At 35.1% G+C, this 18,475-nt stretch overlaps 1 protein-coding gene across 25 annotated transcripts in view; it reads right to left on the bottom strand.

Annotated features, from left to right (window-relative positions):
• col25a1 (collagen type XXV alpha 1 chain) overlaps positions 1 to 18,475 on the bottom strand; it is a 325,150-nt gene that overhangs the window by 180,906 nt on the left and 125,769 nt on the right. For all 25 annotated transcript variants that reach the window (XR_015496369.1, XR_015496370.1, XM_087262002.1 and 22 more), the window contains one exon: positions 8,078 to 8,104. Coding sequence is in view for 23 of the 25 variants with exons in the window: in XM_087262002.1 (XP_087118128.1) it covers positions 8,078 to 8,104 (27 nt within the window). In the remaining 2 variants the exon portion in view is untranslated. The remainder of the gene's footprint in view (positions 1 to 8,077; positions 8,105 to 18,475) is intronic.

Raw genomic sequence — 18,475 nt, 5'->3', positions numbered from 1 at the left:
ATCAGTGAGCAAATCAAGGCAAAGGCAGTAGCAGTTCGACTAGTGTTTTCAGCATTGAACACATTTGTGTTCAAAATTGTTTTTTTTTTTTTTTTTTTTACCCTAATAGGTTAATTATAAAATGTTACTGCATCACTGTCAGTTTGGTATTTTTGGCCCACAGCCCAAAGTTTTGGGCATTGTATGTGAACAGTAATGATGTAAGATGCATTCTTGTTGAAGTCTTGTTGCAGTAAAATCAGCACCTGAGGCAGTTAACTGTTTTAATCCCGTGCAGAAGCATTATAACTATTAATCAGGCTGGTACGTTCATCTCAAGAAACTTGCAGTTCAGCAGCCCAAGGAATTATAAACACTTGCAGATGTAAGCTGGGCATGCAGATACTGTACTGTATTTAGCATGCAAAAAACTGAGGGACAGACTTCCTGTAGTTTTAAAAGTGTTGCAAAAAAATAGCACTTGAAAATAGTGGATGCAAGAGATTCTTTCTCAGAGCGTTGTACATTTCCATGGGCTATTGGTTATCTTTTATTTATTTATTTTTTTATGTATTTTATCTTTTGTTAATATCTTTTTGACATGCTCCAATCAAGTTGATTGGAGTATGTCAACCAACATTGGTACAGTAAGTGCAGACGCATTACAGAACTACAGAAGTGAGTTTTTTTTATTATATTTTTTACAAAACTTTAGAAAGAGATTGGAGAGATTGTGGAGCAATACAAATTAAATGTCCCAACAGAGTGTAAAAGACAGACTAAAACAAGTTTAAGACTTCATGACTCATAAATCATGAGCATTGTAGGAAAGTGGAGTACTGATCAAAGTGATGGTGAGAGCTGAGAAAGAGTTTTATTTTATCAGCTGCTTGACAGTCTCACAGCTGAACTGCAAAAATGAGATAACTCAGTCTCTCAACCCAAAGGTTTTGAATGAAAAGCCTCTGTTTGTCTTTGCTCAGTTATACGAGACAGATTTAGAGGATCTCAGACATAAAGTGTATCAGACTAAGCAGCTTCTTGGATGGAAAAAGAAAAGTGGAGGTGACATACCATCAAACTTCCTTAATATGCTGTGTTTCTGGAATCTTATAAAGAGGTGTTTCATAGACTTTGTACAATTTCTCTTGTTACACGAATGAGCAATGTACCTTGTGAGAGAAAGTCCTCTGCATTAAAACCTATTAAAACCCACCTTGGCACAATGTCTGTTACATGCTGCATTCCAAGCTTCAAAATTATTGCAAACAAAACATGTAATGAAAAGAAACCGAAAACAAGTTTATATATATATCTACACACACACACACACACACACACACACACACACACACACACACACACACACACACACACACACACACACACACACACACACACACACACACACACACACACAATAAATGTTTAATAAGCATTGTTTGATTAAATAACCAATATATTGATTACTTCACTTATAATTATACTCTTTGGAGAACAATCCAGCACTAAAGAATTACAGAGTCAAATTTGACAGCAAAGTGATCATTACAAAAGATTCATTGAGTTAAAATTGATGGTCAGAGCAGCCCATGTCTTTACAGTTTAGTGGAATTGAAACATTGGTTTTACTCAAATATTGTAAAAATATATGGACACAGTGTCCATGATGTCAACCAAAGATTTCTGTAGAGTGCAAACGAAGCTACAGGAGAGGAGCCAAAGTGGTGGTGTGATGCATGAACATTTTTTGTAGGTGTCTTCAGAAATAAATTGATTACTGTTGATATTACTTTAATAGCTGAATTTTTTGTGACTAGACCAATCAGAAGAATGGGGTGTTTCAGAACCACCCACATGTGTCTCATGGATTTAAAGTTTGTTGATCCATTTTCCTACTGTGATTATATATAACTAATATAAAATAATAAATATAATAAATAATAATATAATAAATAAGATACAATAAATAAATACATAAACAAAACCATACCAAAATTTCTTTTTTTGGTTTTTGATATAAAAATGGAAAACGGATTATCAAAAAATTCCCGGATTACCTCTCCCTTATTTCAATTTTTTAAACTTTGTATTCCCATATAATCATTTAAATGGTTTGTGCTTTAAAAAAGAAGAAAAAAAAAGAAAAAAAAAACAGAGAAAGAGTTGTCTTCAATGTTAACATAATTATCAAATGAACAAATCATATTGCAATTTAAAGTAATCACTAGTAATCTAAAATACTTTTTTGGATGTAACTTGTAATTTGATTACCACAATTTAAAATGTAATTATAACAAAATAGTGTTACTATTTTTTTGTTTGTTTGTTTGTTTTTTTAATATGTAACACTGTTAAGCATTATGTTACTCACCAGCCCTGCATAACATTTCAGTTCAAAGTGGCTTCATTAATTAACTTTTTAAAAATGCTAAACACAAATGATGCACATTATACACATTTCAAATTACTTGCAATTTAGTCAGAAGGCTCCTTTGTGGTATGTTCTTGCTCAAAGCCTTAAAACTCTATAGGTATATGTAATCAGTTAACTTTCTTTTTAAAATCCTTATACTGTAAAATACTAAACAAAAGTGAAAGGCAAAAATACTTAACTATTGAAGTACAAAATACAATAGTAAGTGTTTCAGTCAAGAGTGTAGTCAGCTCTGAGCTTCTCATTTCTCTTCACCAACTCTCAGTCTACTACGCATGGGGTACAGTTGTACTCAGTGTCCCTTATGGAAAAGGTCTCCTTAGTTTTTATACTCCTGTTATCAATATAGTCACAACTGTTATGGCCCAAAATCAAGAAATGTATACATTAATAAAGAGCCAAACATTTAAAAGACACCAGATGTTTGAATCTTAATTTGACATCCTCATCAATAATTTTAATAAAAAAATGGGCAACTTAAGTCAGCGAAACAACATAGAAGAAGAAAAAAAGAACAAAACATATATATGTTATATATATATATATATATATATATATATATATATATATATATATATATATATATATATATATATATATATATATACATATTAGCGCTGTCAAAATTAATGCGTTAACGCATGCGATTCATTTGAAATAATTAATGTGGCCAGGGCAGACGCCGGGCAGTTTCCCGCTGTTTTGCCGTACTTTTTGGGCCGGGCTGATCATCTTCTTATGATCTGATCGGCCCATAAAACACTTAGCAGACTGTCATGTTTTTCTGCCTCAGTGATTGACGGTGCTGTGAGCTGTCACGCTCTGAAAGTAAGGGCATACTCACACTATGTCATCCGTACAGTGCCCAGGCCCGTTTCCCGGATCGTTTGAGAAGTGTGAGTGCGCTGAATCGGGCTCAAGCACGGTTCACTTGGCCGGCCCTGGCCCGGTTGGAAGAGGTGTGCCTGAGCGCGGATCACTTGGGCTTTGGCGTGGTACGCTTGTGTGTGAGTGCAAAACGCGCCAAAGCCCGAAACCGAAAGCGAGACGTGACTTTTAAGGGGCTGTTTCATATGGATTTATTAAATATTCTTACTGTTCAGTGACCGCAAACTGCCGTAGTTTATTAAAGACGCTAACTCCTCACTGCAAGACAGCTGCATGCCTTCAGCAGACCTCCTCATTCCTGCAGCACGAGAGCTTTATGATCGTTTATGATCACCAAAAGTGGCGGATCTGTTCGGCGAAATATCTAATATCTGACTGCGTGTCCCCGCATCCCTAAGGACTGTTTGGCGAAATATTTGACGGCATATCAAACGACTGAAACGATATAACTAGAGAAATCTCCACTGTGCTCCTGGGTGAGAGCGTATGGCAAGCCGTTTTAGCATTTAAACCTTGTTCTGACTATCCATTAGAGATATCTCTAATTATAATTAGTCATAATTATAATTTGACTAGTCAGAATGACAATTAGAGATATCTGCAATTACAATTGTACTAGTACAAAATCAGATTGGAGATATCTGCAAATATATTATAACTAGTCATATTCCTCTATTGACTTCCATTAAAAAATATTTGCAGATATCTCTAACTGAGTTTTGACTCGTCAAAAATCCAATTCAAGATATCTACAACTGTAATTCGACTATTAGTAATTAATTAGAGATATCTTCAAATATATTTGTAAATATCTCTAAATATGACGAATTAAAGACATCTCCAAATGTATTATGACTAGTAAAAACTCAGTTAGAGATATCTCTAATTACAATTGTGACTAGTCAAAACTCATTTAGAGGTATTGAAATATAGTTTTTGGATGCAATAGTTGCCATGCATCCAAACACAAGCTGAATCACTATAATCATTCTCTAAATAAGAAAAAAAAAACAGAGCAGGAAATATGGTAATAATGTAAAATAACTGCGCATTATGAATAATTTCTTAAGTATTAGCAACTTTAGCACTTGCATTAATTAATCATTTGTATACCACTGTTAAGCAGTTTATGACTACAGCTACTAATACATGCTGTATTATTGACTAATGTTTGTAAAAATATAATTTTTTTAATGTTTGGTCTTTAAATGCAGTTTACATGAAGCCACACCTTCAGGATATAACATCAGACTTGTGGTGGGGGTGTAGCTGCATCACTCTTTAGTGATATTTTTAATGTTAATCAGAGAAACAGACTTATGCTTAACTCTTTTAAAGCATTAATAGCTTCAAGATATTCAGAAAAATGTTATCTTTCTCTCTTTAATCTCCTTGTATAGTGTATAAAGCATTTCAGAATGCTTTAGGAAATGGGTTGGATCAGTGACGTTTTGCTGAAATTAGAAAACTTGCTCAAATCAGAACCAGTTTCTGATTTCAGCAAAACATCATTCCACCACTGCTGCCCAATTATGCACCTTTCTACATATAAACAATGTTTTTGAAGTGTTTCAGTCAACATTTACTCTTAGCTGCAGACAGAGGTTGCATCTTGTTACTAGTTTTACTTGACCCCAGTTCTGTATTCGACATTTTTGATCATGATATTCAAACTAAAGTCATACTAAACTGACCTTTTCTGGTTTGTAAATATAAATGGACAGCTTTAACTAGTCAGGCTAGTGAAGTTTTTTTCTAATCAGATTGGAGATATCTGCAAATATATTATAACTAGTCATATTCCTCTATTGACTTCCATTAAAAAATATTTGCAGATATCTCTAACTGAGTTTTGACTCGTCAAAAATCCAATTCAAGATATCTACAACTGTAATTCGACTATTAGTAATTAATTAGAGATATCTTCAAATATATTTGTAAATATCTCTAAATATGACGAATTAAAGACATCTCCAAATGTATTATGACTAGTAAAAACTCAGTTAGAGATATCTCTAATTACAATTGTGACTAGTCAAAACTCATTTAGAGGTATTGAAATATAGTTTTTGGATGCAATAGTTGCCATGCATCCAAACACAAGCTGAATCACTATAATCATTCTCTAAATAAGAAAAAAAAAACAGAGCAGGAAATATGGTAATAATGTAAAATAACTGCGCATTATGAATAATTTCTTAAGTATTAGCAACTTTAGCACTTGCATTAATTAATCATTTGTATACCACTGTTAAGCAGTTTATGACTACAGCTACTAATACATGCTGTATTATTGACTAATGTTTGTAAAAATATAATTTTTTTAATGTTTGGTCTTTAAATGCAGTTTACATGAAGCCACACCTTCAGGATATAACATCAGACTTGTGGTGGGGGTGTAGCTGCATCACTCTTTAGTGATATTTTTAATGTTAATCAGAGAAACAGACTTATGCTTAACTCTTTTAAAGCATTAATAGCTTCAAGATATTCAGAAAAATGTTATCTTTCTCTCTTTAATCTCCTTGTATAGTGTATAAAGCATTTCAGAATGCTTTAGGAAATGGGTTGGATCAGTGACGTTTTGCTGAAATTAGAAAACTTGCTCAAATCAGAACCAGTTTCTGATTTCAGCAAAACATCATTCCACCACTGCTGCCCAATTATGCACCTTTCTACATATAAACAATGTTTTTGAAGTGTTTCAGTCAACATTTACTCTTAGCTGCAGACAGAGGTTGCATCTTGTTACTAGTTTTACTTGACCCCAGTTCTGTATTCGACATTTTTGATCATGATATTCAAACTAAAGTCATACTAAACTGACCTTTTCTGGTTTGTAAATATAAATGGACAGCTTTAACTAGTCAGGCTAGTGAAGTATAGGGTGCCTCATGGATCAGTTTTAGGCCCTTTGCTGTTTACAATATACAGTTCACACCAGAATTATTAGAATTATTATAATTTTTTTCCCCAATTTCTGTTTAACGGAGAGAAGACTTTAACACATTTCTAAACATAGTAGTTTTAATAACTCATAACTGAGTTATTACTGCACTGTGAATTTCATTCTTTACTGAAATCACTGTATTTTTCACATTCTTCACAGTCCAACTATTTACTAGATATTTTCAAGACACTTCTATACAGCTTAAAGTGACATTTAAAGGTTTAACTAGGTTAATTAGGTTAACTAGGCAGGTTAGGGTAATTAGGCAAGTTATTGTATAATGATGGTTTGTTCTGTAGATTATCGAAAACAAAAATAGCTTAAATGGGGCTGATAATTTTGTCCCTAAAATTGTGTTTTAAAATTAAAAACTGCTTTTATTCTAGCTGAAATAAAACAAATAAGACTTTCTCCAGAAGAAAAAAAATATTATCAGACATACTGTGAAAATTTCCTTGCTCTGTTAAACATCATTTGGTAAATATTTTAAAAAGAAAAAAACAATTGAGGGTGGGGGTGGGGGGTTGGGGGGATAAGGGTTAGAGGGGTTACACAGGGAATCCCAACTCGTGGTCAGATAACAGGTGAATGGCCTGAACAGGAAGACAGCAAGCAACATAAACAAAACAAACAAGATAAGATTCAAAAACAAACGAAAAGGCAAGGAAAACACGCCATAAAGTTCACTTGACAGAGAACCAATGTTCTCAATGTCTACTTGATATTCTTTCTATTTGTTTTAGACATTTATGTGTGGATTCTTGTTAAACTGCCTCACTAGGATGTATGACACAACACTGAAGTAATGTATCTTAATGATGTTGTAATAACATTAAAAGCCTTCATGGAACAAACAAATGAAGATATGCATGCAAATATATTTGAAATATCTGTAAAATCTTTCTCTAAAAAGTACCAAGGTGGGTAAAGGTGAACATTAACAAGGAAAAATAACATGAGCTTTCATAAGAATAAAAATGTTATGCTTTGGTTAACCAGGGAACAATTTTTTAAATATTACAAATACAGAATACATTCTGGCAGTAAATACTGCTTTACATATAAAGAGATCATATTTTTTAGAAATTGCAATTTTTCTTATTAAACACTGGAAAAGACCTCACTCTTTCTAAATCTCCACAGGGTGTGGAGGCACTGATAGCTTGAGGACTTGTCTTCACTTTAAACTGTTAGGTGAGACAAATGACTGCTGAAATATCTTCAGGGTGTAGTTGACATTTGATTTGTGGTCATCTTTACATCAAATGATAGATAACATTAACTGGGGTTTACAGAGGCCTGAACATCTAAACTTGTGGATCCGGTTTTAAAATTTTACATTTTTTTTCTTTGCATCACAAGATACAAGCCTGCTTTACTATAAAGCTGTATACTTGCCTGTAAAGCAAGTATCTAAAGATTCATACATAGCTCTCTACATAAAAAAATACAAAGACCTTTAAATGCTGTACATTAATACACTGCTCATTTATTTTATTAAAGAAAGTGTGGGGAACATTAGAACATTTGTGAATTATTGGCTGCAATGACAGTGATAATTTATCTATTATATATGTTTGGAGCTTCCCAATCATGTCTGGTTTTAATATTACCTGATGCATAGAGGCTGCTCACAACAAATTGAGACTAATGCAATGTCATTTATCATATTTGGCATTAATTTAATTGAGAATGCTTTGTGAAGTGTTAAAATGCATTTCATGTATCTTTAGGGAATATATTTTCACATAACTAATGAGATAGTATTTTACTTTGTGTTGTAGTTGATGTGTACTTGTTAGAAGTGATTAAAGGGTTCTTACCTTATCACCTTTTAGGCCAGGTGGACCCTAATGGAGATTAGGAAAAAAAAAAAGAAAGATTAAACATTTGAACCAGGTTAAAATATACCTATATTAATATATTACCTATATTGGTGCATTGAAATGAAAAAAAGTTTTAATAAAGTTATGTCCATTAAAATAAGAGTTTGGTTACCTAACATCTCTAGGAATGATAAGCTAATACATTTAAACTCAAACAAGTTTTATTTATAAATGTATTTAATTTTCTCCAACATGCAATTTTCTCAATTCATCTTTGGAATATAAGTTTTGGCTTTGGTAGTGACTAATCTATGTACAGTATATGCACAAATATATTATTGTAAAGCATCTCATAGAAAATATAAAAAAATCATAATAATAAATAAATAAATAAATAAATATATATATATCTGAGGAGTGTACTCATTTATCTCATTTATCTTTGCGGCCTACGTTTAACCATGTGCTACATCTGTTTAGAGACCAAAAAGAAAATAGACAGCCCGGTTGTGAACATTGAGACATTGCTCCTAAGCTATTCACATAAAGCTAAGCTGCACAACACCAGAGCATTTTTAAACAAAATTTAAAAAGTATAAAACAAAAACTCCTAATTCTTTTCCATGCAACTATTAAATGTGTAAATGTCTCAGTTACACACATAACCGTGGTTTCCTAAGTAGGAAACAAGCTGCTGCATAATATGGTAATGCTAAGGGGAATGCCTCCAGTTTAAAATGTCAAAAGCATACAAAATTACTTAAATTGTTTTGACAGCTGACCTTACATGTCGTATCACTGACACGATAGAAGGGCAACTGCATCATCACATCAAAAGCTTTTATTTGAAGGAGCACTGCAGGGATAGGCCAATAGCGTCTTTGATTAAATGTGACATAGTTTTGTGGCTGCAGCACATTTGCTACCACCAAAAAATATAAGCAACTGACTAGAAGTATGCCACATATCTGAGCAGTCTATATAAATCTTCCTGGAGGGAAAAAGCTTTTAATCATAAGCAACTTAACAATACAGTATATGAGAGTACCTTTGAAATAAATTTCCAAGTCAAGTTGGGCTTCATTTTCAATCTGCTTGGTACATACAGTGGAACAAAATGTCATGTCTCACCGGACCACAAATGTTGGTATAATGTTGGTATAACTTGCCAACATTTGTCTCTAAAAATCTGGGTGAGAGGGTGTTATGGAGCGTTTACTGTACTAAGGATCGGTTTTCAGGTGGCCGCTGTGATCAGATACTATACCAAAGTTGGCAGCTCGGGGTGTTAGAGACTGTACAAAAAAGCTGGGGAAGGGGGAGGCGAGTGAAATTACAGGAGTATTCTGAAAGAAATAACAAAACGGGATGGTGGTGGGAGATGGATCTGAAATACGGGAGACTCCTGGGAAAAATGGGAGTGTTGGCAGGTTTGGCTAATGAAGTAATGCAGTCTTGCTTTGTAAGAAAGTGAAATTTCCCAATTGATGCCTGATTGGTTTGAATCTAGCAGGTTATTGCATGTTAAAAGTTCAGAAATTTGGCTGAAAACAACACTTTCCACTGTTGAGTGATAGTTTATTGAGCAGCGGGGTTACCCAGCCCTGCTTAAAAGTGCTTGGGAATGTGCTAGTGTGAAGTGAAGTGATAATTATCTGTGTTAGGGCTGGCACTACCGCCGAGGAAATGTCCTGCAATATGCGTGAGGGAAAGGGTCAAGAGAACAGGTTGTGGGAAATGCAGGCTAGTGAATTTCCTTCAGTGAGTGTTGTTAGATGGAGATTTGGGTTGTAGGTGGTAGAAAGCAGATTGTTTGTGTGTTTGCATGTGTGCATGTCTGCGTGCGTGCGTAGCTAAGGTCAAGTTGTCATGATAAAAGACAAGTTATGATGTTCAAGTTGTCATAATAAAAGACAAGTTATGATATATTGGTCTAAACAAGGACATTGCAAAACATCGCAAAACATTTTATCTCTGCTTAATAAATTAATAACTGAGCAATAATTATGAAAGTCATTTTAAGCATGCAGATAATCTAATTCTTTAACATAACTTGTAAGTAATGTCATGATTATAAAGGAGTCTCATGCACAAGCTTTTCAAGTAAACTGTTACACAAAAAGAAAATGATTGAAAATCAATCGTTGAATCTTTATATCAAATTATTGTCATCATAATATTATCACACATTTCTTTGTCTGAAAGCATGCAATCTCTTCCTCTCTGCATAGTGTTGCTCATATGAAGTTACTACGAAAACAAGTTACTACAACCTTAAATGACAAAAAGTTAAGACAGCAAGCAAAACACAAACACAAAAGAAAGGAATGATTTCCAAATTTACTTTTGATTTGTATTTCACAATATGAACACAAATGTTTTGTGTTTTGTCTGGTCAACTTCATTTAATTTGTAAATATAGATAATTTCTTGTCATTCAGACCTGCAACACATTCCAAAAAAGTTGGGATAGAAAAAGTTTAGGGCTAGTAATCAGTAAAATTGGTTAAATAATGATATAATTTCAAACTTGTGATGTCAACAAGTGATTGTAATTATGATTTGGTACAATTGCAGCATCTAAGAATGATCTAGTCCTTTAGGAGCAAAGACGGGCGATCGCCAGTTTCCCAACAAATTTGTGGGAAAATTATTGAGATTATTATTATGCAATTTATTGTTTAAAAACAATGTTTCCCAAAGAAAGATTGGAAGACATTTGGATATTTCACCTACAACAGTGCAAAACATAATTAAAAGATTCAAGGAATATGGAGGAATTTTAGTGTGTAAAGGACAAGATCGCAAACCTAACCTAAACTATTATGATCTCTGATCCCTCAGGGGGCACTGCATCAAGAATCATCATTGATCCTCAAGTGATATCACCACATAGGCTCAGGACTACTTTGGCAAACCTTTGTCAAGTACCATAATACGTAGTTACATCCACAAATGGCAGTAAAAACTGCACTGAGCCAAAAGGAAGTCCTATGTCTACGGTGTTGAGAAAAGTCATAGACTTCTCTGGACACAGAGATAACTGGCATGGAGTGGAAACACAGTGGAAACATGTACTGTGGTCAGATGAATTAGTATCTCAGTTTTTCGGGGTAAAAATGAACGCCGTGTGTTCGGGACCAAAGAAAAAAAAAGATCATCCAGATTGTTACCAGCAACAAGTAAAAAAGCCACGGTCTGTCATGGTACTGTATGAGGTTGTGTCAGTGGCCTTGGAAAAGGTAATTTGCACTTCTATGATGGCACCATTAATGCTGAAAAGTACATAGACATTTTGGAGCAAATTTGCTGCCTTCTATTGCCAGGATGTCCACTCATATTTTACCAAAACAATGCAAAACCACATTCTGCACATTACAAAGTCCAGGCTGCGGCGGAAGACAATACAGGTACTTGACTGGCCTGCTTGCAGTCCCGACCTGTCTTCAATAAAGAATGTGTGGTGACAAAATGCAACAACAAAGACCCAGTACTGTTGCCCACCTTTAGACTTGTTTGCAGAAAAAAAGAACAAAATTACACCTGAAACACTTCACATCACTTGGTGTCTTCAGTCCCTAAATGTCTTTTAACTGTTGTGAAAAGAATAGCAACATTAAAAAGTGGAAAATGCTTTACTGTTCCAACTTTTTCTTTTTTTTCCAATGTGTTGCAAGTACCAAAATTGGAAAATGTGTTTATAAAAAAATGATTAAAAAATCATGAGCAATCATTAAATAATGTGCTGTTGTATTGTCTGGGGGTGGCATGGTGGCTTAGTGGTTAGCACTGTCGCCTCACAGCAAGAAGGTTGTGTCACGGTTGCAGGTTTGTGCGCTCTTCCGGAATGTCTGTGTGATCAAGTGGGTTTGTTTTGTTTTGTTTTTGTGTCCTTTGTGTAATTGTTTTGGTGACGTGGCTTGACGGCACTCCGCTGGATTGATTGTTTGCCAGCTAATACACATTATCGTGCCTATATAAGTGCTACGTGTTTAGTGTTCATTGTCAGTTCGTTACGTGTGCTTATGTGTGTGTTTCTGTCTGTGCTTAAGACCGTGAGGAGTTTCTTCTAGAGCCTGTTTTCCTGCTTGATCCCTGTCCTGTTCCTCTAGCCCTAGCACCGTACTCATTTGTTGCACCTGTTTTTTGAGTTTGACTGTGTCAAATAAATACTTTTTGTTTACTCGCAATTGGATCTATCTGAACATTTATTTGAGTGTGACAGGTTGGTAGTTCCAAGTCCCAGCTGGGTCAGTTGGCTTTTCTGAGTTAATTGAATGAATGTAATGTCCGTAACGGAATACAAATCAAAGTAAATTTAGAAATCACTTTTTTTATTTACGTTTTATAATGATAATAATATAAATATAAATATAAAAAAATTCAGATAGTTAACAGGAACAGGACTAAATCCTCAATGAAAAACATATTAAAAATCAACAGATCATCATCAAAACCTGCAGTCTGTCCCAGTTCCATTTTAGCTCTGGACAGCTCAAGATCATTTTCAGGTCCAGCGAGCATACATGGACTATGACTAAGATAGGATAACAGCACAGCAAAATGTCCCCATCTACGTCACATTCTTTTCTTTTTTTTCCATTGAGATTTTAGTTAAGTTCGCAACACAAAACCTGAAATCAACATGACTACAGTCTTTTGCTGCCTCGAACTTGAACCTCCAATCTCCACTTCAAGCTTAGCTTGAATGACAAATCGACCACCAGCGAACCCACGTGGGAATCCAACTGTAGCAATATTCATATTTGGTGTCAATTGTTACTGTCTGTTCAAACAGAGCACTGTAAAAAAGAATGGATTCTTTCGAAGTTCCCTCTAAATTAATCTTAAAATGCCTATTGAGCTACTTTAAACTGTTGACACTCTAAAAAGATAACTGCTTCCGCATGAAAACTGATAGAGGACAAGGCTGTAAGTAATCAGAGTCAATGACCACAAGCGGCTGGTGCATATTGGAAAAATACCACTGAGGGGGGTTAGGCTAGGATAGCAAAACCACACTGGAAAACTGGGCTAGGAATGGCATCTGTTTTGGATATTCAAAGCATATTGTAATTACTTTAAAAAAAAAGCTTAATGTCAACTGCATGTACACGTCTTTTTGAACGTCAAGGAGAGAGGGGATTGTTTTTGCAGCGCTGGTCATAAAAAAGACCTCAGGGGTTCAGTACAGAGCTAGGCAAGTTTAATTTTCTGAGTCACCTTGTAATTATGGCTATGTAGCCAGGGAGGCCTACAAACACTAATGAAGCTAGTAATTCTTTGACAGAAAAGACCACTGATGCCCCGGCTTTTTTCTATATTTTATGCTTGTGTTAATTGTGTTATTTATTATATCATAGGAACATGATTAGGAATCATGTTCTAGGAAAATAACATAACAAGCCAGCAAAAGCTTTAAAGTTGGGAGCTTGAGTGGGACCAATTTTTTTTTATTTATTGATTTATTTATTTATTTATTTTTTTTTTTTTTACCAGGAGCAGAACAGAATTAAATGGTAATGGTAATAGTTCTTGGTAATGGTTAACAATAAATTATTTGTTTTTAAATTTGCTCATTCATTCAACTCATTACCCATAAAGTAATCAGGATCTATGTCTTGTTTATTAAAGCCACTGTGACATTTAAAAAAATCATTTGAAAACACATTGCACTTCTAGTTTAGATCCTGGAACATATGAGAGATGCAAAATCAACAATCAAACTTTAAATCTAACTGCAACAAACTAAAGTGGTATCATCCTAAATATTAAATGGGTATTTAGAACAAAAAAATGTGTTGGTCCCCTTTGAGGACTTATTTGTGTGCTGATTTTATTGTTGTTGCTGTTGTTGTTGTTGTTGTTGTTGTTGTTGTTGTTGTTGTTGTTGTTGTTGTTGTTGTGCTCCATATTGTTAATGCACAATGATAATGATTGAATGGCGTCAGACGATGAACATATTTCTACAGGTTTAGAATTTCATCCTCATGCTTATAAAAAATGGCTTGAGAAAAAAAAAAAATGTATATGGGGGTTTGGGATCAGTTATAAAATATAAAATATAACAAACGCAAGCAAAAATGTAACCTTAACAGATAATATTGGTGGAAAAACTTAATGCCTATTGTACTTTTCAGTTTATTTTTTATTTATTGTAATACTTTTGCTTAAATTTATATCTGTTTGCTTCTGAATGCTGTCAGATGATTAACATTTTTGCAGGCTTAGAATTTCATCGTGCTGGTAAAAAATGGCTTAAGTGAGTTGACAAAATTTGGGTGGGTTTTGGACCAGTTTGGATGTTTTGAACATGCATTTTATGTTAAATGTTTAACAAAACCTTTGGCATTTTAGACATGTGTTTGGGACAGTTTTGGACAGTTAAGGCTGAAAACATTCAAGTGTATCTGGCAACCCTGACCATTTTCTCATTGTAATGTTATGTTGTGTGTTTGTCTGAGGTTCTTCCCAGATACCTGCTTCTTTGGTAAAATTTGTATATTTAAATTTTGTATATTTGTATCAGATTTCAGAAACCTTTTTTATTAATAAATAAACCATGGTCCATAAAATGAGCATGATCCAATAGCCGCGTTTCCACTATCGCGCCTAAAGCGAGCGAGCCAGGGCGAGCCAAGGCCAGTGGGGTTTCCACTGTCACTTCCGGGGCCTAATCGGGCCAAAGCGGGGCTTTCTTGGGGCCAGCGGCCGGCCTTTTTCGGCCCGCCGAATACCTTGGGCCAAGGAGGGCCAGCTGGGGCTTCGGGGCGGAGTGAAAGGAGAGGCGGGCAGTTTTCCGATCGCACATGAGTACATGCGCCAAACAAATAAAGAAATAAGGGAAAGAAAACATCTAGCCTCATAGTCTGGGGTCTTTTTGCGTAGGATCACCCTTATGTTTCCCTTTTAAATGTAAGGCTGCTGCATAAAATAATAAAGTAGTTTTAATTTATAGTGACGTTTTTTGCTGCGTCCTCCTTTATGTTTCAATAACGCATAATAAGCTTTACACCATAAAGACACAGCAGACAGTAAAGGTTTACGAGAGTTTTTGTCAAGTTTAAAATGTTTGTTTGTGCGCGTTTAATGCCTGTATGTGTGTGAGAGACCGGGCAAAAGCGCTCCTTCACAGCTCTGTCTGCCGCGAGCGGCTTTTTTCTTTATTTATTTTGGAGATAATGCACAATATAAATACAACAGAAGGACATAAAACTTAACAAAATACGTGCCCACTTTCGTAGACTTTAAACAATATAGTGTCATATCTTGATAAAATAGCCTAAGCTTTAATGAAATATAATTTAAAGAATTACAAATATCGGATAAATATAAAATCACATTAAATAAATAAACCAATATAAAATAAACAAAAGCTAGCTATATGTAGGTAGCCTATATACAATACATAAATCGAACCGTTTTAAAGCCACATATAGTATTGCCTATAGCTTACATTTTACAAAGACCTGTCTGAAAAAAAAAGATTTTCGATATTTTATAAAAACAATTAACACCGGAGAAGGTTTGAAATATTATTTATAAAGTATTTGGATGTGATGATATTAATCAAATCGCGCAAACAAAGCATTATCTGGGTGAGTGAAAGCAGAATCTCCTATACCTTTTTTTCTGTCACTCAGTCCTGCGCTGCGCTCGGTGCTTTAAACGCATTGGGGGAAAGCCCACACACAAAATGTGTTCTATATACTCAAACAACTGTTTATGTTTTAATATGACGTGGTTAAATTTATAAATGAAACTTTAAATAAAGAGCTTTAGTGAATAGCTGCCAAGCGCAACAAATATGGCTATATTTTATAAGACTACTCGCTCTTATGCTCAAACACTTAACACGACTTCTATCAAAACGAGGATGTTATAAAATACATGCCATATCGAGTCATAAGCCATTTCTGTGGCTTTATATTATGGATGTGTGCGCTCTCTGTGATGGGTCCCTGCGTTCGGCGAGAGCAGTCGATGCACAATGCCAGTTGGTCGGCGAGTAAACAAATGTAATGAATGGAAATACACAGGTCTGTGCGTATAGACATATCATGTACTGCTGTACAGTAACGTGTCATTTGTTTGTTTCGGTTGTCTTCATTTTAATGGTTTCGTTTCGTGATGATTCCATGGTGTGCTTTATCTGAAGTGGGCGGGTTGTGTGACGTTTGATTCGGGGACGTTCTGTGGGCGGTGTTTGCGTGACGCGCTGTGAGCTATTAGCCCGTCAGTGGAAACGCGACATGATTTCGGCCTCATTTCTCAACCTCCCGGGCTATTGGCCCGGCCCGGCCCGATTAAAGCCCTGGCTCGCACTGGCCCGATAGTGGAAATGCGGCTATTGTGGGTAATGGTGGCTCAGTGGCCTCCCTGCAAGAAATTCACTGGTTCAAGTACTGACTGGGTCAGTTGACATTTCTGTGTGGAGTTTGCATATCCCCCCGTATTTGCGTGGCTTACCTCTGCTTTCCTTTATTTATTTTTCCTAAATAAAATGTTATTCTAGCATCTCTAGCTAAATTTATTGTGAGGCCCTGTTAATCTTCATGCCTCAATGGCAGAATACAAAGTTTAAAATGGTTCAGATTTTTGCTGACATAAGGAGTGATATAAAGATAAGTGTGGTAGGAAATGTGTATTTACAAGTGTTGACTGGCCTTTAAAACAAAATAAACTGGCCAATAAAACAAGAATGCTCATTCTGTCAAATGTATGCTGTTCAGTCTGCTGTTTCCTAAAAAAAGACCAAGAATCAAAGTGTGTTGTAAAAGTCTCAAATTATACTTCACTAGTGTATATCGTCACCTTAAAATTATAAGGTTCTATCTGTGTTCTGAATGATTTTGAGATATTGCGCTTCAAAGTTTTTGCAATCTATATAGCAAACAGTATGTGTGTAACAGTTCTCTCTCATACATTAACATGACAGAGACCCTAAGGGTTCTCTAAATGTAAATTATGAAAGTTCTCTTACATTTGCAAATTGGAGTAAAAAAAAAAGACAGCCCTGCAGTGTTCCCCCTTAAAAACAAGTTTTGTAAAGCAGCTGCTTAGCGTTGTTGTGTCAGAATCCTTTTGAAATAGGCTACACCCATACTTTAGAATGCTTAGTTTAAGCAATTTTAATGAACGTCATTGTCCGTAGCCATTAAATCAAAAAGTTACGAATTGCCGTGAGATTGTGTTGCACTCTCAGCTCACATCATTCAAAAGAAAAGGTCCACATTGTCCCCCGATAATGTCAACAGACTATACTGTTTTAGCAACTGGCTCAATGTAAAGGAGGACTAAGCAAAATTGTTTCTGCTTTATAATTGAGTTGAACCCAGCATGCCTGTAGCTTTCTCTAGCCCTATATCTGTTCTGTTATGTGATAGAAAATTCAAAGCCTCATCAAGTCGTATAGCAAAGCATTCAAATCTGGTGCATTGTAAATGTAGATCTGAGATTACTATAGGAAAAATAGCTAAAACTGTTAAGTCGGCACTTTTAAACATCCACTCACTTTAAAATAAATTTTGTCTTGATTTTATGCTTTTAAAATTAAACTTGACTAGATGGCAGATGCAGTGCAGCAGTCCTAAATGAGGTAGATCCTCCCTTAAACATTGATTTTATAAGTGTTTGCAGAGCTAATAGGAGAGGTAGAGGCATTGCTGTTTTTGTTTAAAGATGTCTATGAGTGTAAACAAGTGTCATTAAGTGACTATTTGTCCTGAATATCTAAGTATAGCACTAAAGAAAAAGAAAAAAAAAATCAAACGTTTCAAAGATTATTATCTACATACTTCTAAAAAATTATTCAGCTTTTATTGATCATTTTACAGAGCTGCTATCAATAGTAACCTCTGAATTTTTATATTTTACTATTACTGGGGATTTTAATATCACACTAATACTCCAAGAACCAACGCTGCAAAAGAACTCATGACTGTTTTTATCTGCCTCAGCATGTACAAGAATCCACACAATCATGGACATATTCTTGATTTACTTATAACTAAGTGTAGCGTACAGTCCACAGATAAAATTACTTATTGATTTTATCACGGTCTGGGTTCAGTCGACAGGACGGTTTACGACTCCTGGCTCTACAAAGTCTGGGTACCCCCGACAGACTTATCTCTCCAGTGTCCCTTGATTACGTAAGCCTAGAGCTTCAAAGACATTCCTGCCCAAATACACACACACACACCCACACCCACAAGGCTGTTCCGACAGAAAGAAAATGCACTCAGAAATCCAGCACAGACCAGCACAGACCAAAATGTTATGTTTGCAAACTTTGTATCTCATTTCTGACTTTTCTTACCTGTATAACCCCTCATATAACCTGTACGTGTGGCCCCTTTAGCCCTTTTTAAAGCATAAATAATGTGAGGATGG

The sequence above is a fragment of the Danio rerio genome, chromosome 7 (genome assembly GCF_052040795.2).
Source record: "Danio rerio strain M-AB ecotype USA chromosome 7, GRCz13ab, whole genome shotgun sequence".
In the NCBI taxonomy this organism is placed as follows: domain Eukaryota; kingdom Metazoa; phylum Chordata; class Actinopteri; order Cypriniformes; family Danionidae; genus Danio; species Danio rerio.
This window is presented reverse-complemented; position numbering and strand designations above follow the sequence as displayed.